This window comes from Bactrocera latifrons, unplaced genomic scaffold (assembly GCF_001853355.1).
Source record: "Bactrocera latifrons isolate USDA-ARS-PBARC rearing strain unplaced genomic scaffold, ASM185335v1 scaffold_1373, whole genome shotgun sequence".
NCBI classification, from domain to species: Eukaryota; Metazoa; Arthropoda; class Insecta; order Diptera; family Tephritidae; genus Bactrocera; species Bactrocera latifrons.
In genome coordinates, this window is record NW_017534823.1 from 2232 (window position 1) to 27262 (window position 25031).

Genomic DNA, 25031 nt, shown 5'->3' on the forward strand with positions numbered 1-25031 from the left:
CATTGGCTCTAACAACTACTCAGTTCTGTTATTGTCGTGCCCCTGATGTTAAGTGGTGAAACGCGCTAATAATTTTCTGTGGTGAAACGCACTCATCGAAAAAGGTAAATATCCCAAAATTGAAATATCCCTAAATTTTTGACATCGTGAACCTTCTCTATAAATATACGTTCTCTGCCCACAGTATGTACACAATGTCGTTGTTGCCATTCTAATACCTTTCACTTCAATGAAATTTTAATATTTTGTCCAAAGTGAAATTTTTTATGCAAAAAATAAGTAAATTTGTTTTAAATTTTTAATTGTTATTACAAATGATATAATAGACCTATTTTATGCTTATCTTTGTAAATAACCTCGGGTTTTTGAGAGCTTTAACTAATTTTACATATTAATTGCATTCTTTCCTTTCTCCTATCCACTCTATAGTCGTCGCTTAATTTAGAAATATTTTTAAATTAGCTAGAGCGATATCTGAGAGTCTGCTGTCGTGTAGTCGTGCAGCTGTCTAAATAACTGTATCCTTAAGAAGGTGTGTATATTAATATTTCAGAGATGTCACTTGAAGTCTGTCGCTCTCTGTGCGTTCAGCACATCACTGCCCTCATGATTGCCATCTCAGACGCACCCGTGTTCACTGATGAAAAAAGTTCAATTTACATGGCACAGATATGTAAGGAACGAATTTTGGTGGCGGGTTAATCATGGTTAGGGCTGGGATAATTTACTGAAGGAAAAGTCCGTTTTGCTTTAACAGAATTGGTCTCGGAATATTACATTAAATTGCTGTATAACAATTCAACATTCCAAAAAAAAAAACCGTTAATTTCTTGTTGTCTCAGAATATGAAATTTCTCGATTTACCTGCAAATAGCTCAGACCTAAACCCAATGGAAAATGTTTCGTCTGTTATCAGCCAAGGCAATTTGATTAAAAGCCCTGAGAAACAGCAGCGCTAACACGAATTAGCGGGCTTAATTTACATTTAGTTGCGCATTTCACCCATGTTAATGCAAGTTTGTAATGCACAAGAACATCGTGCATTTAGCTGAATTTACCAAATTAGAGTAGGCAACACTGCACAAAATGGTGAGTTTTTGCTAATGTTTAACAGATGTCGCTTGAAGTCAGCCGCCTTTGTGTTTACAGCATCATAAATTACTAATTAAATTATACGCAAGTATATTAACAAAACCAATTTTGATATTTCTAGACGGCAGAAAATAAACAACCCTCAGTTTGATATCCATTTCTAGATATTCTAAAATTTTTCGCACACTTTTTCTGCATTACAATCAATTATTGCTTTTAATTTCACTATATTATCTTTTAACGTAGTTAATAATAAACGAATTTTTTCGTTAAATTTATATTGATTTTCGAAAAATGCCAAAATTGCTATTAATAATTTATCCTATTCATTTTTATTTAACTTTTTTTAATAAATAAACAAATTTCACTATCAGCTGTCTAAATGCACAAGTCTGCTGTCTGTCACCATAAAATTTCAATTCGCATTAGTGTTGCTTAAGGCGCATTAATTTTGCTCGTCTGTCAGGGCTATAAGTAAAATATCTAAGAGGAGCCACTGTCGCAAAATGGGCGACAAATAATAAAAACTGTTATCTATTATTTAATTTGTTGAAAATAAGTCCGTTTTCAATGCGACTCTGTAACAGCAAACATGCATACTAACCAGAAATGTACAAAACGAACAAGTCTATGATCCTTTCACTTTAACTGTTCTTTTTCCTGTTAAATACTTTCGTTAAAAGCGGAATCTCAACATAATTAACTCTATTCCCAGAGGCCTGGAAGACGTTATTACTTACATTGAAGGTCATACATCTCATTAAATAATTTATTTTTCTATTAAATATAAAAAACCGTACATCGTTCTGTTTATTTAAATTTGTATGACAAAACTTTTAAAATTTAATGTTTCTTTTGAACTAACTACCATTACTTCGAAAAAAATAATAAATAATTGTGAAAATATATTTTTTTTCTTTCATTGTTTAGCTAAACGAAGTTGGATTTAGAAATATTTCGCTTGATCTATTTTAAGAGGTTTTACAAAACATAACAAACGTAATTTAATACCTTAACTAATGGGTTTTTATTCAGTGCGTAATTTGATACAAATCTGCAAATTAAGTACGTACATACATATGTAACTACAAGTAAATGCAGGTTTATTCCCCTATTTCATGTGGATTCCGGTAATCTATTAATACCTTCCTTTTAATTTTATTGCCCCTCCTTTGTGTTGGTCCAAAACTATTTATCTCGTTCGCAAAGCTGACCCACTAGACCTCTTTCTGTTCTATCCAAAAGGTGGCATTCCTTCAGCAATTTGAGGAACTTTCTGCATAAAATGCACTAACCACTAGGGTGGGTCGATTCCGGACTTTTTTCGATTCGGGATTTCTAATAGTACGGAAAAGTTGCTTTAGTACTTACTGATTCCAATGCCACTTTTTGTTTTGAGATCGGCCTTGAAATTTCGGAAATTCACCTAAAATCGTGAAATTGTCCACCTAGCGCCTGAAATACGCATCTCATGGCAAAATGTATAAAACAAAAGTTATTTGTCACGTCATTTGCTACCGAAAATGTATACGTGATCATGGCCGTAGGACGAACCGTTCCCGAGATACGAGCGAAAATGCGGCGCGCCACAGCACAAGGTGAAAATTGTGACAGCTCTCAGCTAACCTGTATTGTTCACCCAGAACTCACCGCGTGGAGGTGGCTGCTCTTCGGGTTCCTCCCAAGCCCAACCCAACCAACCAACCATATGTCAGGTTTGTTTTAGTCCGAATCTGTGTCATATTTATTGATAAAATCAGATTTTGTACTAAACTTTGGCACTTGTTGCCTAGATTTCCGTGTAAAGCGTATAAAACGATCACGAGATTGGGGCCAATAACTTTAGAAGATGCCTCTGTCACCAGTTTGACGGTTCTCTCGACTGCCACGGTGTGAGAGGGGAATTCACTAAATTTCCATCCCTCTGCAGTATCACCCGACAGCCCTTTTTATGAGTTCTTCGTTAGAAACTGAACAAAGAACTGGTGGAACAGTCAAGGTAATAGTCTTCCAGTTAATCATATCGTAATAATTATTAGCTTTGAAATTCAGCTTTGGCACTTTATTACATCTAACTCTTCCATTTACAGTGTCAGACTCTGCTTCTCTGGCTGCCAGAAAACGGTCAAGGGCCAACTTTCTGASTTCTATCCGTTCGTCAGTCATCATACTAAGGAGAAAGTTTTCTGGAAGAGCAAAGAAAGCATTCTGTTGAATGGATGAATCGACAACCTTGCGCAGTTTAGCAGGTAAGTATCTCGACCTTTGAATTGCAGCATAGAGAACCACAAAGGTGAGTAAACTGTAAGTATGTACTTGACCAAAATCTTTATTTCCTTTGTTGGTTTGTCAGTAGAAATGTATAATCTTAGAATTCTATTTGCACAGGTGAGCCAGCGAGATTTGTACATGTTACCTGGATGCATCGACGCTAAATCTGAGGAACATTGACCGGAAATAACAGCTTCTGATATTTATAGACATAAGCTTGGCTGCCATAATTGGCAGGATGGAAAAATTTCAAATTTGACAACAGGCAATTTCTCACAATCAGGGAGCAGTTTACCTATGTCGAGAGAGAATATATTTGGACTCTTTGAAACACCATCTATGTGTTCGAAAAGAGCACGAAATGGAAGTTCGTTGAAATGTAGAAGACAAACAACCCACTGTAATGGCCTACCCACTGAATTGTCTTGTAAATGTTGCCATATAGCTTGCGTCTCATCCTCAGCTGACCCGGAAATAGAGGTGACGTGGCCAAAGTAATGACACCCAAGTTCCGCTATAAGAGAAATATGTTCCTCTTTGACAGTGTCGCGGTTGTACTTTTCACCTTCGCTGACTTGTGTAAGTGTATTGTCTTTGCGCCCGTCAAAATACAGCTCATATACAGAGTCAATACTTTCGGTGTTTTGGAGATTAACTTCAACACTTTTTTTTTTTGCCCGACTAATCTTACATTTGTCAGTGACGAAGGTATTCTGATCCTCTGTTATCAAACCTGCTTTTTTGGCATCCAGAAAAGCAGATGAAACATTCAAGGCCGCTGCTCTATCACTTACTCCAAATCTTTGGGCAGCTAAAGCAGTGTGTTCTAATACTAGTGTGTTTTCTTTGGTTTTAGAGGATGGAAGAGAAAATTCATCATCAGCATCGTTTTTCGAAGAATCCATGTGCGACGCACCTACATTGTTGTCGTCTGTATGAGAGTCTGGCTGATCTGAATGGTCACGTGTTCTAGCTGATATTTTTCTGGTAAGTGTTGATGTTGAATGACGTTTTGAAAGCTTTTCTTTACGTTCATTTTTCTTTGTAATCTTTTTTGTTTCAGGTAGATCAACAYTTCCAATGCGACCAATTCTTCTGGTTCTCTGGTCCAAGAGAAATGGTTGTTCATTGATAGGAACTTTTCTTTCCTTTGGACAAGTTCGAGAAGAAAAATAAATGCATTTACAAGCACCGATGTCAAATAATTTTCCGGCAGAAGAGATAAAGTCGCCCCCTTTAGAGCTCAAACTATTGGGTTCCTTAAAAACATTTGTTTAAGAGTCAGAAATTTCTTGGTATGTGGTGAGCATTTGTACAACTCGGTGTGTGAAACTATCGGAATAGGTGACTTTTTGAAAGTATTTTCAACCTATTTTGCAAACTGTAACCTCTTTACTCCTAGGTTCATAGTTGTCGCCTCGGAGTCGCCCTATACGAAATCTTTCAAACTGATAACACAAAAGAACATCCTGGTAAGTAGGTAACTGGGACTCAGAGAGCTTATACGGATATATGCCAAACACAGGACATTTCTGTCTAAATTTAAATTTAGATACAGACATTTTGAGTTCTGTTCTGTTGAGAGAATATAAGTGATAGCACTCAGCGAAATCAACAAGAGTGAAAGAGCTCGATGAAAAAATATTTATGTGGAGACCAGTCCGAACGTGTCGTATGGCGCAGGGAAATAAACGTAAGTGATAGAACTTGGCGAAATCGCTGACAAGAGTGAAGGAACTGGATGAAAAAATATTTGTGTGGACACCTATCCGAACGTGTCCTTTGGCGTAGGTGAATGAATGTGAGTGATAGCATTCGCCGAACGGTTCGTCCTACGGCCATGATCACATGTACCATTTCGGTAGCAAATGACGTGACAAATAACTTTCCGACGAATTTCCGAAATTTCAAGGTCGGAGTTGGGGTGGAAGATACAATCCGATATCAAAACAAAAAGTTGCATTGGAATCAGGAAGTACTAAGGCAACTTTTTGTTTTTTGAACATTTTGGAAATAAAATATAATTTACTAGTTATATGTAAATATAAATTAATCTATTTTGTATGTTGTAAGTTAACGACTGTTTGTGGGAAAAACATATTGGTTTTTGAATTTGGTATTTCAAATTTAAAATTCCTAAAAATAAATTTCCACCAAATTAAATAAATTTATAAAATTACTTACTTCTCTTAGTTGTCCATTTCCTTATTTTGTTTTATGTGTATATATAAAACGGCTAGTTCAGAGCTAAGTGCTTTTCACCTCACGGTGGCGCGTTTATAGTGCGTTTTCTTATGAGGTTTGAGCAAGAATAACCGCACATACCAGTTGTGATAAGGTTATTAGCCTTCTACAAAGAACCAACATTTTACTGCTAGTTTTATCGGCAACAGTATTATCTAGTAATTCTAACTTTCTTATATTTCTCCCTTTCATAGTTGAAGGGGAATTGAAATTTTGTGGTGGCAGACTTGTGCATTTAGACAGCTGATAGTGAAATTTGTTTATTTATTTATTTAGACAGTTGATAGTGAAATTTGTTTATTTATTAAAAAAAAAAAGGAAATAAAAATGAATATGATAACTTATTAATTAATAATTTTGGTATTTTTGGAAAATCAATATAAATTTAACGAAAAAAACTCGTTTTTTATTAACTACGTTAAAAGATAATAGAGTGAAATTAAGAGCAATAATTGATTGTAATGCGGAAAAAATATGCGAAAAAATTAAGAAAAATGTATAGCAAACTATGCGTTGTTTATTTTGTGTCATCTAAAAATATTGGAATCTGTTTTTGCTACTTACACATAATTTAATTAGTTTAATGATCCTGTAAACGTAAAAGAGACGGAAGACTTCAAGCGACATATGTCAAAAATATAGCAAAAATTGGAAATTTTTGACCAGTGTTGCCTGCTTAATTTGGTAAATTCCGGCAAATGCACGAAAATCTTGTGCATTACAAATTTGCATTAACATGGGTCAAATGCGCGAGTAAATGTAAATTAAGCCCGTTAATGAAAATTAACGCTGTAGTCTTTTAGGGCTATAATGCATCAATTCGGAAATCGGGATAGACATTGGAAGTGACGTTTTCAAAATCAACAATATACTTAAAGAAAATTTGATTACCTTCGTTTAAGCAAAACCTGTTTTAAGAGCTTTATTTTTTAATTTACACCTTTGTACATTTACATTTACTTATAGCTAACGTGATTACAAAAATGGTTATTTTGGATTTGTTAGACTTTGTTAACTCATTTCATAAAGTCTCTCTTGATCTACGTTGATTTGTGAATATGTTGTCAATGCGTGAAAACACATCGTTGGCCTTTTGTGCTGCATCAATTTTAAAATGTAGGCCTCTTACTGCGTAGTAATTAACCAATGGTTTGGTTTGCTTATGATATGCTTCCAATCGTTTTTTTAAGGCTTCTGCATTATCGTCACTGCGTCGTACTAGAGGTTCACCAGTTACCTAAGTTAAACGTAATTTTATTATAATTAATTTAATTTTATTTCATTAAGAACTTAAAGAACTTACATCGTCACGCATTTTGTTTTTCGGTGGAGCGAATTCTTCATGATATGATCGGCCACTGGAAGGGTGAATTAATCGTCCCGTTATTCTTCGTACTAGCAAACTATCATCTATAGAGAATTCGACTACGGCATCGAGATTTGTATTTCTCTTGGCAAGTAGGTCATCAAGCTAAAACGTGTATCAAATAGTGGCAATAGTTCGCAATTAATTGTCTTGAGATATTTCGCAATTTAACCGATATTTATGCTAAAAAAGCAATTATGATAACGAGTATCGTTAAGTAATATACATAGATAGGGCTACGCCAAGTGTGAACATATTTTTCGGAATAAATCGGATAAATTACACATTCATTTCAATAACACTTTCTACCCCAACGTTGGCTATGAGCAATTTCATTCTATTAACTGTTTTTTATTTGTTATTTCATAATGGTCGCTTGAAGCAAATAAAACCAGCGAAATTTTTCTTAATGAACTTCAGTTGCTTCGCAAAAAATTTTGTCATGAACTTTAGAAGTATTTCTCAAATAAATTTAAACAATTAACAAAAAAATATGTTGACATCATAACACTCTTATAATTGAATTTTGTTAGTTTTTAATCAAAAGTAGGTGAGTAATTTTCAAAAAAGATTTGATATGATGATATTGGTATTTTTTTTTTACTGATGAAGAGGAAAAAGAAAAGTCAATAGAAGGTGGACTGCTTGAAAATATCATTGCATTATGATTTTAGCAGGAATCTGTATTGTTGCTGATAATTACTTCGAAAAAGGTGATACCAATACGCTAAACGAAAGCATTGAGCTCCATAGAGTTCCATTTACTTATTGTTTGCAAAAAAAATTTCTCTTTGAACAAAATATTACAGCTTCATTGAAGTGAAAGGTATTAGTATTGCAACATCTAAATTGAGTACATGAAAATGGACAACATGTTGTTTTGTATGCATCCGGTCATTGTTTTGTCGCTGCTTTTTTACAAATGTTCATGTAGTAGGATTCACGACGCCATTAACAGTTCACTGCCGTGCTGCCATGTCGAGTCGCTTTCTATGTGTTCAGAGCGTCAGTCTGAAATAAACTGTACCAATAAGAGGCGAAAAAAATAATGTAGACTAAAATTTGATTACTGTACTTGGAAGCGGCTGATTAATTAGTTTGTAAAATTCAATAAAAATAGAAAACTATAAATTAGAATTGTGGAAACAACTAATAACTAAGTGAAATTTCGCGTTAGAAGGCAACATGAATTCCGTTATGCATTCGATTGAGAAGCTGTATGACACCAACTACAGCACGTGGGTCGTACCGATGAAAAGCGTGCTCATACAAGTTAATTAATCGTTGTTAAAGTTCAACAGCACACAGAAATTTGTTAAAACAAACATTCGCTGCAACTCCCAGAATCGATCGACATTATTGCTAATGAAAATAAACAATCATCCACTTCAATATATTGTAAATTCTGCTGGCCATTCAACATCCGCTAAACTCTCCCATTAAGGCCAGGTTCTCCCAACAATTTTGAAAAAATCGAAAAAAAAAAATTTCATAAATTGCTACTGTATACTCGTAGAAATGGCATAGAATTAGTCCGGAAGGTCAGCAAGACCGAGAAGCAGGTATAAAAGAGTGAGGAGCGGAGGAATACAGCCGCTCGAACGCCCTCGGTAGCTAATGCTGCCTTTGGTTTAAATTGATTTTTCTCCGAACCACGTTTTTTCGCATGGATGACACTCTCATTTCAAAAGTATTGCGCTTATCGATATGAACCAAACGGCATATTAGTCTTTAGATGTCTGGCTATGGCCTCAAGCAGAACCAGAAATATTCATTATTATTTAAAAAAGTTATAAACAATTAAAAGTGAAAAAAAGGGTTAAAAAAATGCATATTGAAAATATTTCATTCTGCTTGAGGCCATAGCTAATTCGATACAGAACATGAAACAGTTCTGTTTTTTGCTTTTAGATAATTCTTTTCTTCTTTCCATGAAATCATGTCATCCATCTACGAATCGGATGAGTTTCAGTAGCCATTTTCAGGACCGCCATTTTGAAAAAAAAATAAATAAAAAATAAAATGTTTCAAGTAATTTAATATACTTATGTACTTTCATATGTAAAAAAAAAAATTGATTACCCAACATGTTTTGTAATAAAAATAAAATGTTTGAAAAAAAATTACGTTTTTTAGGGGAACCTGACTTTAAGAACGCCGACGCCGCTGCCGTTGAACCACAGCTTGTATAGGGTATTTTTAAGATACTATGTTCAGTTACATTTCTTAACTCAATAAAGTAAAACTTAACTTGCGCCCGAGCAGGGCAAACGAAGCTGGAAAACTTAAAAGTTGAACTTCGTTGGTTCGGTGGCGTGCAAGTCTTGTAAGGCAAGCCCGCAGGACAACCTGTACTCCAGAGTAAGTTGCAGGATCCCTAGTAGGGACAAGACGAACCAACGGGAGAGATCCGGACTACCAAGAAGGGCTGCCACACCAAAAAATAGCATGTAAGTTAGTTAGGTGAAAATTAAGTGTGACAATTTAAAATTTATAAAAAATTAAAATTCTAAAGTGAATATTATCTGGAAATTTTTAAATTCTATATAAAATATTAAATTATATAATTAAGTAAAGTAAAAATTATTGAAAAAAATCGAATTGTATTTTGCAGCAATTAAAATCATAAATAACATATTTCTAAAAAGGGCGTAAAGCGATAATTAAATAATAACTCCTACTTTTGAAAAAAATTAAGTTAACGAAGTTTTGTATGCAAAAGTAATATAACTTAACCCAATTCTGCGATTCCTCTCCAAAGGACCCTCCAGGAAAAAAGGGTGAAAACTAAAAATTATGATCGAAATTATTGATTTATTGATTAAGGTGAATCAGAAATAAACTTATGGTAGTAAAAATACTCCAATTAAGTAAATAATATAAAATGAAATTTTGAAAAACGGATGGCTAATCTAATTTAATTAGACATCCAATAATTAATATATAATAGAAAATCCCAACCAACGACAAACACAGATACAAAGACAAGTGACATTTCAAAACAATAGTAAAAAACAATATGACGACTTAACAAATGCCATTCGGCAAGTTTTGTATGAACAATTAAAAATTTTGTTACAACAGACTCAAAATGAAACATTTGATTTTACTAATGTAGAGAATTAGGTAATTTAGGAGAATTAGACAAAGTGCCCGATATTGTAAAAAGTCTAAGAGAATTTTCCGTTGACCCAGCCGAGTTTGGCTCCTGAAAAAAAAAGTGTAGACAGAATTTTAAGAACATACGAACACAGAGTTGGTACTTTGGTATTTTGCATACTATTCGCAATGAAATAACTGGTAACGCAGATACTGCGTTGGAATCGTACAACGTACCTTCAAAATGGAGTGCCATCTCCAAATGCCTTACGCTACACTATACAGACAAAAGAGACTTGAGTACATTAGAGTACCAAATGACCACCATAGCACAAGGTTCTAACAAGTCTGTTCAAGAATTCCATCAGGAGGTCTATAAACATTTATCGTTGATCATTAATAATATAGGCTGTATGGAATTAGGCAGGGAATCAGAACAATTAATGACCAAGCTAGCTGTACAGGGATAAGGCTCTTGATACCTTTATTAGCGGATTACGTGGAGACCTTTCACATCTTCTCGGCCTGAAGGAGCCTGCTGATTTACCAACTGCATTGCATTTATGTTTGAAGATAGAAAATCAAGCATACCGTACCAATCATGCGTCAAATAGAGGACAACAAAACATATTTTGAAATCAACCCAATAGACCAATGGAATTTTAATATTCAGACAGACACTTACCAACAAAGAGGTACAAAAAAACCAGTACTAACTATGGCTTATTATCAGCAAACTATCTCAGAACCAGAAGAACAAGCAGATTACGATGAAACACTTAGCGACTATACCGGTTATTGAAAATAGTGACCAAGAACAGCGATCCGATTCTATTTTTCTTAGCTTTTTAGACATTGACGATATTATTGACTTTAGCAAAGATGAAGAAACTCATTACAAAAATAAAGGATATCTTTATGGTGGTTCCAAAGTAAAAATGTATACAGACCACGAACCACTTACACATGATTGTAATTGGAAAGGTGGAATAGCGATCAAAAGATGGAAGTCTTACCTGGATGAGTACAAAAAGGAATTACTCTATAAACCAAAAAAGAAAATATTTTAGCCGATGCATTGTCTCGAGTACCAAAACAATACGAAATTAATTCAATAACAGAAACCCAACACAGTGCTCAAAGCTCTTCTCATAATCTTATTCCCAGCATTGAGGTATCGATAAACATTTTTAAAACCCAAATTTTTATTTACAAAGAACATCCTCCTGACTACAAGTTTACCATTCCATTTCCTACATTCTATAGAGACATTGTGTTTCAATCAACATATTCTGATGATGATCTAGCGAAAATATTGAGAAAGTACTTAAACCCTTCAGTAATAAAAGGAATCTACACGACAGAAGACATAACGAGACAGACTCAAAGACTGTATACAGAACATTTTAGGTCTTTTAAAATCAGATTTACTCAAATGAGGGTAGAAAACAAAACAAAAGAAACAGACCAGGATGAGATAATTTTACAGATTCACACCAGGGCTCATAGGAACGCTCAGGAAAACAAACTGCAACTATCAAAGAAATTTTATTTTCCGAAAACGAGACAAAGAGGAGCTACAAGGAAGAAAATTATGATAGACATCCTCCAAATCCAATAATTACAGAAGCCCCAATACCTGAGCTTATTGGACATACACTTCTCATAGACATACTTCTCAACTGAAAAAAGTCTTAACAGCAATAGATAAATTTTCAAAACTTGCACAAGCAAGAATAATCAATAGAAGTTATAAAAAACCTTTGCACGACATTTTATTTTATTATGGAGTACCGAACTACGTTATAGTAGATAACGAAAAGTCTTTTAATTCTGTAACTATTACTTCCATGATGAAAGATCAGGTAGGTATTATATAAATGTTTTTAAAGCTCCGCCCTACAAGAGCTCTGTAAACGGACAAGTTGGAGGAAATTTCAGAAATTATGAGATGCTTAAAAACAAAACAGGTACATCGTACATTTGACGAATTATTGGACAGAGCAGTCTATGAGTACAATTACTCAATACATTCCGTAACAAAAAAAAAAAAATGCCCCTTTCTAATAAAAAAAAATATATGTATCTAACCTTCAATAATTCACTGTTCCAGGATAATTTTACTCTTATTGTGGTTGCCTATGGCAAAGGCAAATCTCCAGTTAATAGATTTTCAGCAAATAGAAATCGGACTTCTAAAAATTCGTGAACATATCATTAAAGATCTAAAAACAAGGTATTTCTTCCATACTCTAACCCACGAAATAGTACAATCACTCACTGCATTAAATACACTCACTTTGCAAGACCGCCAATGGATCCATAGATTGGATTGGATCAGCCTGGAAATATAATATGTTGCAGGAGATCCAGATCATGATGATCTATTAATGATACAAAACAATCTCAATAGCCTTAATACATACAAACAATAACAACCAGGTCATTATAAATAAACAACTACAGAATAGAATTAATGATATAACTACAATTTCAAATATATTAAAAAAGAAAATCAGGAAAGACAATTTGACAAAATAGAGTAAGACTAATAAAAGAAGAAATAATAAATGTCAAATATGCAACTTAATGGGCAAAACAAAACAGGGGTATTCGCTTGCGCTTGCAAGATTGCAGATTGCAAAAATACTATACCGAAATATACAAGGGCACGAGAGCACCCATTGCAAAATTTAGTGATATACGAACGGCTGATTCGATCAATTTATTGTGAATGACTATTATACATGGCTATTGTGAATTGGCGCATCTTCTGCATACATTTTTAACAAAAACAAACTGTAACAAATCTTTATAATTTAAGTAGAAATTATAAAATATATTTTAAACTTACCTTCCTCAACAATTTAACGACCTAATATGTCTTTATGTAAAATGGCAGCTAAAACAGGGTTGCAATTATATTTTTGCGTGACATTGCACGCAAATATACATACATTTTCTGCGTGTGTTTGTTGTTGTGCCAATGCACCAAGAGGAAATATATGCAATTCTTGCACCGTGCAAGGGTTTTGCAAGAGCAATCGAATACCCCTAATATAATAAATACTTTACTTTTAAACGAAAAAGAATTACAAGAAGTTCACAAAATATTTAAAAATAATAATATAAAAACTCAGTCGAAGAAATCTTAGAGTTCGCTGAAGTATCAGTCTTACATAATAAAACAGCTATAGTTTACATTCTAAAAATTCCAAAATTAGAAGCAACCAACTATCATATTCTACTAATAAAACAAGTTGTAAAAAATAAACTAATAGTTCACATAGAATTAGATGAAATATTTTTGTCCGAAAATTCTATGTTAAAAGTACCAAAAAACTGTAAGATATTCAACAGTATACAAATTTTTAAAAAAGATACAACCATTAACTTAAGAGAATCAAAATATATCTCTAAATTAGTTGAGAGCAAAGAATCGCTGTGTGATTTCAGTAATGCAGACCATATCCCAGAAATCGAAGAGATTGACAAGTGCTTAATCCTACTTAACAACTTCAACGGCAGTCTAATACAAATTAATATAACCCATCATCGGAAAGGAACATATCTCGTGCACTATTGGAATGAGAACATAACCATAAATAATAAAGAATTCAGCAACAAAGAAAAAACTATACTAAAACCTGGAGCACCACTCATCCAAATGACCCCAATAGAATTGGAGCCTCTTCAAATACTATCATTGGACACGCACTCAACATAAAAAATAGGAAACTATTAGACCAAATAAATACAGAGGAAGAGGACTTCGAACCGTATAGCAATAATTCATCTATCGGCCATTATTATAGCAATATTTGTAATACAAAAATTCTGTATAAAACCAAAGGAAAACCTAATCTTACAAATTGGAAAAGTTCAGACACAAATCATGAATGAAACAAACCATTTTCCTAGATCTGTACAACCATAATTTAATAACATACCATACATACCATTCATTGCAACAATGTCGTTGTTAAAGTTCAAGATACAGAAATGCTCGAAAAGTGTTTGTAATTTCGTGGTAGCAATGGAATCATGTGATTCTTTGCCGGCATTAAGTGCGTTAAAAATCAAATTGCTCGAAGAGAGTGAAAGGCGTAAGAACAAAGCGAATAACAAGGAGAGCAAATAATGTACTCTTCGTGAAGCGAAAATAAACAGAGTGTAAAAAAGTAAAAAAGGAAAAACGTAAGTTGCTGGTCGTGTGGTCGCCGTGGACACATTTCAAAGAATTGCCAAACAAAAGTTAGCGAAAAAACGAAAGCGTCAAAGACAACGAAAATGAGAGAGACGATAAAGATCGAAAAAATCGTACTCGGTGTTTGCATGTTCTAACGGTAGTTTTGCAAAAAACGTTTCGTGTTTGGACAGTGGTGCAACGACACATGTTGTGATAAAACAAGTTTTATAAAACTCGTACGACATACTGAGAAAATTGTTTTTGCTGGAAAGAATTATATTGTTGCAAGTGGTCGCGGTACATTGCCATTGAATTGAACACTTGGCGTGAAAGTACGATTGACTTGGTAACACAGAAGGGGTTCAGTATCGAGTTTGAACACGAAAGTGTGAGCATCCAAAATCAAGATGGTGAAGTGATCTTAATGGCTAAAGAGCAGCAAGATTTGTTTTTATTAGAGACAAACGACAATAAGTGTTTTGGTGCAATTTGTCTTATATATGAAGGTAGGTTTCACATTTAAACTTTGGTAGTCTGAACAAAATGATTACAAAGAATCTGATCCATGGTTTGGAAACAGCAAAGACGTGCTGGATCTGGTGCATACAGACATTTGTCGACCAATGAATAAATCCTCACAAAGAGGAGCACGATATTTTGTAACATTCATTAACTATAAATCGCGATACACATATGTAAGCTTCTGTAAAAAAAAAAAAAATTGTGTCTGAGAAGCGACAACGCACGTGAGTATTTGAGTGGCGCGTTTGAACAACTCTTGACAAGAAGTTGTATTTAAAGGCAGCTTACTGTACCATACACACTTCAACAAAATGGTGTAGCTGAGCGCGCGAACAGAATATTGGTGGAGATTTCGCGCAGTACGATTCTACATGCTGGTATGAATGAGGGCTTCTGGGCAGAAGCTATTAACACGGTTCCATACATCTGGAACCGTTCGGAAACATCTGCCTTAAAGGACATTGCACCATTCGAGTCAGGGACTGGCAAAAAGCCAACGGTAAGCCATTCGGGATCAAGTCTATAGTTTTGGACAAGAAGCATATCAGGAAATTTCTCCCAAATGGCGAGGCGCGTGTGAAAGTTGGCTACTCAGAGTCAGCAAAGGCATACCGTTTATACGATCCGAGTACAGAAAAGGTAACAGTAGCATGTTACGTATTCTTTGCAGATGACAGTTTAAAGCATATTGACTATGTGCGAAATGCCGCTGGTCAATATGCAATCAGAGTCGGCATGTGTTATAGAAGAAGAAAATATGGGAAACGGTGATGCCGACTGTGATGCGCCTGATGGAGTTTTGTCTGAAGAAGACAATGAGGAGGAGTCAAATATCAATATGGATCCTGGGCGACCAAAGCTGATCCGTACAGGAAATCCAGTTTTATGGAATCTGATAGTAATCGGAATCAGAATTGAAACTTATCAAAAAAGGCAGTAGGTGTCATGAATTCAGACATTATTGGTTTGATATTCGATACGGAATTTGTATCGGTTTTGGGTGTCACGGAAACCAATTTTATCGGTTTTGCTGTCAGAAACAAATCAAGAAGATAGTCGCACACAGATTTGAAATGTAAGTTAAGAAATCAAGTTATTTTATTGTTACGAATTGATGTATTTCTATAGGACAAAACATAAGTATAAAACACGAAAAGTCTTAATTATAGAGTTTTGGAAAAATGCGGATATTTAAGGGGGAACCTGCTTTGTTTTGGGGGGAAAGAAATAGTTGATTAAAGCGAAATGTCTAGGATTTATAGTTATCGGGCATGTGCTGCAAATCGTTTTCGCATGAAACTGCCACCGAAACAATACGACAAATACGTGTTTGTGTGACACTTTCATGCGGAAACGATTTGCAGCACATGCCTGTATATATTTTAACATCACCCGAAAATTTTTTTGATACGAATTCTTTGATATTCTGCCTTATAGAAGCAAGTGCCCGGTGCATCTCGCGATTTGCAGCACATATATATTTTATATATGTATATATTTTAACATCACCCGAAAATTTTTTGGATACGAATTCTTTGATATGGGTGCATTTGTCGAACGGCGGGCATTATGCAGGACGCAATTTCTATGGAAAACAAAAAATTTAAAACTATTCATATTTATTGAAAACGTTCAAGTTAAACAAGGAAAATTGCAAAAAAAAAAAAAGTCTAAAAATCGGAAATTTCTAAAAATTTTAAAAATGTGGTGTTTGACTTAAAAAAAAATGTTACTTTATGTTGTTTAAAAATATGTGCGTTCAAATTTAACTTTTCTTAGTATATTTCAGTTTAAATACAAGATAATTTAATGTCAAATATAATAAACTTTGTCCTAATTTCATATGAGGTTTAGTTTTTGTTTATCCTGCCCGCCAATTAAGAAAAAATCGTAAAACTGAAAAACCGAGAAATCGCGTGTCAAAGTTTTCGCTTTCTGCCCAAGCACTCATATATATATCTGCTAGACGTTCGGTCACAATTTCCCTTCTAACTTCGACAATATTTCGAGTTCCCATCCATAACTTTGGGGTAATATTCTAAGATAATTTTTAAAGAAATTTAAGCAAAGAAAAATTCAATTATTTACAACTTCTAAAGCAGGCTTCCCCCTTAAAAAAGATTTACAAAACGTAATAATCGTAATTTAACACTCAAATGCGTTTTATTCATTCGATAAATGTTATCTCTTAAAACCTTCCTTTAATGTGGAACTTATTAAAAACTTTAATATAATATTCCAATTGTATTCCAAATGTATTCATTTGCAAGTTTTGTCACATTAGTGAACAGCTGGTTCGAATATTGGTTTTGCGTATGTTTGAAAATACGAAAATTTGGTGACACCAAATCAGAATTGGTTTGCAATTCTGACAGCTAAGCAATTCTGTCTTGTATTCCACAACACCAACTAACATTTTGAATATTATGACAACTGATGATGTGGCAGTACCAGAAACAGTAACTTTGGCCTTAAGTTCTGATCATGTCAGTCAGTGGAAGGCATCGATGCAGAAGAAGGATGTCTATAAAACGTTGGTCGATCTTCCGAGGGACGAAAAGGCGATCGGTTGTAAATGGGTGTTTGCGGTAAAGCGTGACAAGCATGGCAACATCGCTCATTTTAAGTCTCGTCTAGTGACCAAAGATGCGGTGTCAACTACACTGAAGCGTTCTCTCCTGTGACACGGTATCCAACAATACGTCTTATAATTGCTATAGCAGTTAAGAAATGTATGTATATGCATCAAATTTATGTGTGCTTATCTCAACAGTGAACTGCGAGATGTGATGTACATGAGACAACCAGAGGGATTTGCAGACCAAGAAAATGCTGCGAGTGTGCTCAAGCTTAAGAAATCTTTTTACGGCCTGGAGCAAAGTGGTTGTGAATGGAACACAAAACTCAATGAGGTGTTGCTGAACATTGGACTAGTGTCATGTGCTAGTGAACCGTGATTGTACACACTTCGTAGTAACATGAAAGCGCTCAACAAAGTTAAGGCGTTATTAGCGAACGTATTGGATGAAGTCGATGGCGTGAGCTGAAGCATTTCATTGGTATGGAAATAGAAAGAGAAGCAGTAACTGGCAACGTTAATGTTTGTAACAAACAGTATATTGGAAACCTACTCAACGAGTATGGCCTGAGTAACTGCAATGTTAAGTATGACAATGATGAGTGTCCTCGAGCGAACCAGGCAAGCTATCAATCTGATAGGTTCACTGATGTATCTAGCCATACAACCCGGCTAGATGTTTTACACTCCGTTACGAAGCTTTCACAACGTAATGCAAACAATCCTCATATGGGTGCCAAGGAAGTTTTGCGGTGCACTGCTGAACTGAGTCTGCACTACCAACGGACTGGAAAAAAATTCGAATGTTATGTCGATGCTGATTTTGCTGGAGATTGCATAAACCGAAAATCGCACAGCGGTTGGAGGTTTCTTGCAGCAGGAACAGTGATCTCATGGGAATCGAAGACCCAGGGCGTCGTAGTACATAGCTTTGTCAACGGCTGCTAAAGAAGCAGCGTATATCCGCAAACTCATGAACGAGATGGGGTGAAGCGATGGTCATGTAACAAAGGTATTTAGCGACAAACAAAGTGCGCAATATTTTGCAAAATATTCGAAATACCATGCGCGCAGTAAGCACATAGATATTAAGTATCATCACGTCAATGGTCAAAAACAATATAATTGAAATATAGTATATACCTTATAAAATTAATGCATAAGAAATGTATTAGCAGGATGGGTATATACTAAAATGAAAATGTAAACATTTAAGTGTCTAATGACATATTGCGCAACTGTAACATCCTGTTGCCTGCGAGCAACAAGATCCATTTTTATATATTATATATGTATGTATGTACTCCTCACAATTCTCTCTCAAATAAAGACATTAGAACGTAATGAAAATTTACGTATGGCAAGGTCAAAATTCAGATTAGCATTATAACTGGTTCAATGCCTCACAAGGGAAAAAATATTTTGAAAACCAACCCAAGAAAGAACATTGAAATGGAGAGAAAAAAAAAAGAATTCAAAGTTACTGCAGCAAGACGGAGTGGAGCGATTCGACGCTGGAAAGGCTGCTGGAAGACAGTACCATTCAGTGGTACACTCATGGTTCAAAGACACCGGAAGGTATTGGGGCAGGTATTGCGGAACCGCGTACTAAGCTGTCAATTCCAATGGGATGCTTCCTAAGTATCTTCCAGGCTGAAGTTTTTGCCATATGTCAGTACGCTGAAGTCAACCTCCGCCGCAACTATCGCAACCAGCGCATAGCTATATAGCGATAGTCAAGCGGCACTAAAAGCGATTCCGCAACCGGTTGCACCTAATTTGGGTGCCACCTTTCAAGGTTCAAAGAACTAATTCACCTCCCCCGTGACAAATTCCGTCTCCTCGTCGCGATCTACACAGGGCACAGCAAGCTGAGGAAACACCTGTCCAACATGGGCACGGTCTCCTGTGCCAACTACCGGTTCTGCGACCTGGAACAGGAAACACCAGCACACCTAATCCTGTATTGTACAGCAATCTGTGGAAAAGGCTTAAGGCCCTGGATTACATTTACATCAGCAGGAAGTAGCGTCCGGCAAACTCCTGGAACTATTCAGTCTGCTGGAACTCTGGGAGGACATGTGATATAGGAGAGGGAACAATAGATTATAAGTCGCGGTGCATTACCTCATTAATTTATCTACCATCACTACATTGAAATGGTGATAAACAAATCATTGAAACTATGCATTTAATTAAATTTATGTTAGTAAAACTTTCGTTGAAATAGGTACTTTATATGTGAGGATCTGTAAAAAGTTAACTATCGTTTCAACAAATGGTACATAGTACATCTTCTTCTTTTTCTTGATTGGCGTAGTCACCGCTTACGCGATTATAGCCGAGTTAACAACCGCGCCAGTCGTTTCTTCTTTTCGCTACGTGGCGCCAATTAGATATTCCAAGTGAAGCCAGATCCTTCTCCACTTGGTCCTTCCAACGGAGTAGACCTCTTCCTCTTCCTCTGCTTCCCCCGGCTGGTACTACGTCGAATACTTTCAGAGCTGGAGTGTTTTCGTCCATACGGACAACATGACCTAGCCACCGTAGCAGCTTGCCCTCGTTCACTGCCAGACACATTTCGGTTGCTTCCTTGTCCAGTCTGGAGAAAGCAAAACTAACGGCGCGGGTGTGGCATCGGCATACGCCAGCAGCTGTACACTCTTATAGAAGATGGTACCTTCTCTATTAGTTCTGCAGCTCGAACTATTTTCTCCAGAAGCAGGTTGAAAAATCGCAAGATAAGGAATCGCCTTGTCTGTTAGGTATCGAACGGCTCGGAGAGGTCCTTCCCGATTCTGCCGGAGTTTTTGGTGCTGCTCAACGTCAGCTTACACAGCCGTATAAGTTTTGAAGGGATACCAAATTCAGACATCGCGGCATAAAGGCAGCTCCTTTTCGTGCTGTCGAAAGCAGCTTTGAAATCGACGAAGAGGTGGTGAGTGTCGATTCTCCTTTCACGGGTCTTTCCAAGATTTGGCGCATGGTGCATATCTGGTCGGTTGTTGATTTTCCAGGTCTGAAGCCACACTGATAAGGTCCAAACAGTTTGTTGACGGTGCGCTTTAATCTTTCACACAATACGCTCGATAGAACCTTATATGCAATGTTGGGGAGGCTTATCCCACGGTAGTTGGCGCAGATTGAGGGGTCTCCTTTTTTGAGGACTGGGCGTAGCACACTTAAATTCCAATAGTTGAGCATGCTTTCGTCTGACCAATTTTACAAAGAAGTTGATGCATGCTCCTTATCCGTTCTTCGCCGCCGTGTTTGAACAGCTGGTCCGTCAATCCATCGGCCCCCGCCGCTTTGTTGTTCTTCAGACGGGTAATTGCTATTCGAACATCTTCATGGTCGGGCAATGAAACGTCTGCTCCATCGTCATCGATTGGGGAATCGGTTTCGCCTTCTCCTGGGGTTGTGCGTTCACTGACATTCAGCAGGCTGCAGAAGTGTTCCCTCCATAATTTAAGTATGCTCTGGGCATCGGTGACTAGATCACCTTTGGTACATAGTACATAGCAATGAAAAAATTATCTTGAAACATCGATACAAATGTCTGCGCGTTGTATAAAAGCTCTTGAATTCGGTAAAGCCAGCGAAAAAACGTATTTAGCTTATGAATTCTTCCTTATAAAATAAAAATAGTTTAAAATAGAGTTAAAAATAGTGTATCAATCGTTTCTTCTTTTAGCAATTTGACGCCACTTATACCAAAAGCTGCCAGGTACTTCTCCACCTGATCTCTCCAACGGTGTGGATGCATTCTTTTTTCTCTCCTTTCCCAGCGGGTACTGCGTCGAATACTTTCAGAGCTGTAGTGTGTTCATCCATACGGACGACAGGGCCCAGCCTGAGGAAAGAGAAGTATAAATAATTCGATCACCGAGCGTGCCATTAGGCAACTTGTTTCATATTAGCAAAAAAAAGTTCCAGAAATGTCATCCAATTTTACAGGGTTAAGATAAACACGGGTAAGAAATATAAAGGGCGACCTAAATGAACGGCCGTACCGTCTCCTAATGTTTAAGAAATATTTCTAAAATAAATCATAACACATTAAAAATAAAATCATTGTAAAGGAATGAGAAAATTGTTGACGTAGCATTCTTTAACCCATTAATATCCTATGAAGGAATGTAGCTCTAACTCAGTTCCAAATTGCACAACTGAATATTACCCAAATATAGGATTGCTGTTTTAAGGTGTACCCCGTTCGGTATTAGGCGACTTCAATGTCCACCACTTGGCATTCTGCCTGTTAAATGATCGTATTTTGGTAGGTATTCTGCACGATAAATGAGCAAAGTCTGAATTACACCACCCGCATATTACTATGGTATGGCGTTTACAGATATACTCTCTGCGGACTTTCAGGTTGAAGAGAGACCACGGACAACACATTAAAGATTACGATTTGAGGGCATGCACCTGGAATATTCTGTCCCTTAATTGGGAAGGTGCCGCTGCCTAGCTGGTTGATGTCCTCCCGAAAATAAAGGCTGACATAACCACCGTCCAAGATTGAGACGAGTAGGTATTTGTGGTACTTACTACAGTGGCCATATAAAGGAGACCAAATTCGGTGTGGGATTCGTGGTGAGAGAGAGACTCCTTCGCCGAGTACTGACATTCACCCCGGTGAATGCACGGCTAGCCACAATCCGCATCAAAGCGAAATTCTTCAACATATCGCTGATTTGCGCCTCCACCCCGACAGAAGAGAAGGACAATGTGACTAAGGATGCTTTCTAAGAGCGCTTGGAGAGATCTGCCCTCGCCAAGATGTGAAAATCGCAAGTATAAGAGTGTAAAGCTGCTGGCGTTCGCGGATGATATTGATATCATTGGCCTCAAAAATCGCGCAGTTATCATCAAACAAACAGTCGTCGCACTCGCAAGTAGGCTTCCATGTCACTGTTGACAGTCATAACTTCGAAGTCGTAGATAATTTTGTTCATCTTGGAATCAGTATAAACACAAGAGTAACTCTTGTCAACAAGTAGCACCTCGGACTAAGTAGGCAATTGAGAAGTAAAGTCCTCTATCCACGAACAAAAACAAAACTCTGTAAAAAACTCATTATTCCCGTTGTTGTTGTTGTAACGGCAGAATTCTGCCGAGTTGAAAGTCCTTGGCCGAATAAAAATCTGGGTTCGTTCCGGTTTTCGTAGACCCGACTATCGTGGGAATTGGAATCTCCAATTGGCGCCACATTGCAAAAAGAAGAAACTTCTAGCGCGCTGTTGTAACTCCGCTTAAGGGGTTAGGGGTAATCTGAGCTTCCAAAAATTAATTTTTGTTTTTTGTGCATTTCCTTTAAGTGTAACATCTTAAAAATATTCTCTGAAAATTTCACGTTGATCCGACCATTAGTTTTTGAGTTATTCAACATATAACAAAGAAAGCTCGGGCACTTCAAAGCGCTAGTGTGAAACTTTAAACGCATTTTTCTCTAAAATATGTTCTTTAAACTCGAAAACCGCTCAGCAGATTTTAATTTTAATGAAATTTATGCAGCTTTTAGAATACATAATAAACTCGGGCCTGATCGAAGGTTTTTTTTAATTTCGAGTTTTTAAGACCAATTAACTGTTGATTTCTTCGCAAATATTTAGGCAAAAATTTCCTGAGGCCGCCATTTTGTGAGTTTTCGAAAAAACAAAATTCTTCGACCAAGCCCAGAATTATATACTTATAAAACTAACTTTTTTTGTCCGGCTGATTTTAGATAAATGTCCAAGGACTTATGGTTGTCACCGCAAGTACCTATTTTTGGAACTGGATCAACACAAACAACTCTGACTTTGGAAATTAATTTTTTTTTTTTTTTTTAAATCTTCGTGACTTCAAGTCAACACATTCTATAATAATGCCATATTACTACTTTTGTAAAATAACACATAACACGATGTAATAGCAATAAAAAAAATTCTTATTTTTTCGTGCCTCTGACTACCCCTAACCCCTTAAGCTTTTTTATGTCAGTAAAGGAAAAGATATTGCTTGTAAGTAATAACGAAATCGTTAATGCTAATTTAATCGTAATCTTACCTTTTGCGCTTGAGTAACGGTACGGGGAAAACCGTCCAAGAGAAAGCCATTTCGACACTCTGGCTTATCTAAATTGCTGTCAATCATATCCACAACTAGATCATCGGAAACTAGCTTCCCCTCATCCATTACCTTTTTTAATTCTGTTCCTAATTTGGACCCCGAAGATATTTCAGCTCGAAGCATATCGCCAGTTGACAAATGGCATACACAAAACTTTTCTTTTAGTATTGGAGCCTACAAAATTAAAATATTGTGTATTAAGTTAGCTGACAACGAAAACTTTTAAGATTTATGGACATGGAAAACCTTTCAGTTATTCACATTATTCATTTTTTAGTATCACCAAATTTCTGTGGTTATTAAAATAACATATTGGTTTAGTAAATTAATTCTAAAATTCTTAAAAAGTGCAAATATGCTTTCAATAACCTTTAAAATATACTATATAGAAGAGAAAAAAATAGAATATATGTATTTTCCTATGAAAGAATCATTCGTGTTCAATGCTTATTTCACTTTTAAATTTAATATCCTCAGAAAATCTGTCTAAATATTTTATCCGGGTTACTAAGTTAGACGATCAAAACATGTCCTTCAATTAACTTTAATAGGTACATACATATATTAATTATTTAAGATTCGAGCTTATTCAAAAAAACACCGCTTTAGTTTAGTTTTAAAGACGGATCTATTTTGAACAAATGTTGTAAAAATGAAAAATAAACCGTTTATAGATTTTTTAATGAGGAGTTTTAATGGGTGGTCAAACAAAATACTGGGTTGGGTTCGTTTTAGTATCTCCTTTTCACTGCTTATTCCTCTTAAATGCGTGCACGGATTTTTTTAAATTTATATACATAGCACGGATAGCCAATGAATTAAACTTTGGTTTAAATGTAAATTTATTGTTAAATGTTAATTTGTTTTTTAGATATAAGTAAGTAAAAAACGCATATTTTCTCTCAAACATTTCGCTCAAACAATGGCTCCCTTCTTTTGAAGTTTTTGTTGCACTGCTTGCAAAAAATTTAACCAAATTAACACACACACATTCTTTGAAATATATTTAATTGAATTAATGATAAATTATGAATTTTAAGTTACAATTTTATGTACAATTTAATAAATAAAACAGCTATCAATTACGTGTTATACTGTTCCTTGAAATGTAAGCAAAATTTTGAATATGAACTGTCAAACGACGAAGAAAATAAGCACAAAAAGAAGACAGTAACAACCCAACGAATCAAAATGGTAGGTCTTTTATACATTTGGATTACTTTACATAGGACTCGTTTCGCTCTCTGAAAAGTGGGCAATATATTACGTCCATATAAAGACAATTTTCGGCGCTTGTTTCAATGTAGTATATTATGATGAAAATATATTCAAAATTTGGAATAAAAATTCGCGCGATTTTTCAGGGAGCTTTGAAATTTTCTTTGAAAACAGTATTATATAAAATAATATCTAATTTTTTTCAAAGATGATGATATTCCCAATTTTATTATTTAGGGGGTCTTGTACAAATGGTTGGTTGGGTTATCTTGGTACTTCAACTACTTGTATGCATTATTTCCAACACAATTAACAATTTTAAATATTCAGTGTTT

At 35.7% G+C, this 25031-nt stretch overlaps 1 protein-coding gene across 1 annotated transcript; it reads right to left on the reverse strand.

Moving 5' to 3' along the window:
* Positions 1 to 6494: 6494 nt before the first annotated feature.
* LOC108965239 (adenylate kinase) lies at positions 6495 to 23652 on the reverse strand (the record flags this gene model as incomplete). Its single annotated transcript, XM_018927505.1, is given in 3 exon segments — positions 6495 to 6844; positions 6911 to 7078; positions 23416 to 23652. Coding segments are annotated over 3 exon segments (621 nt in total), but the record flags the coding sequence as incomplete, so codon positions are not given.
* Between the last annotated feature and the right edge of the window lie 1379 nt (positions 23653 to 25031).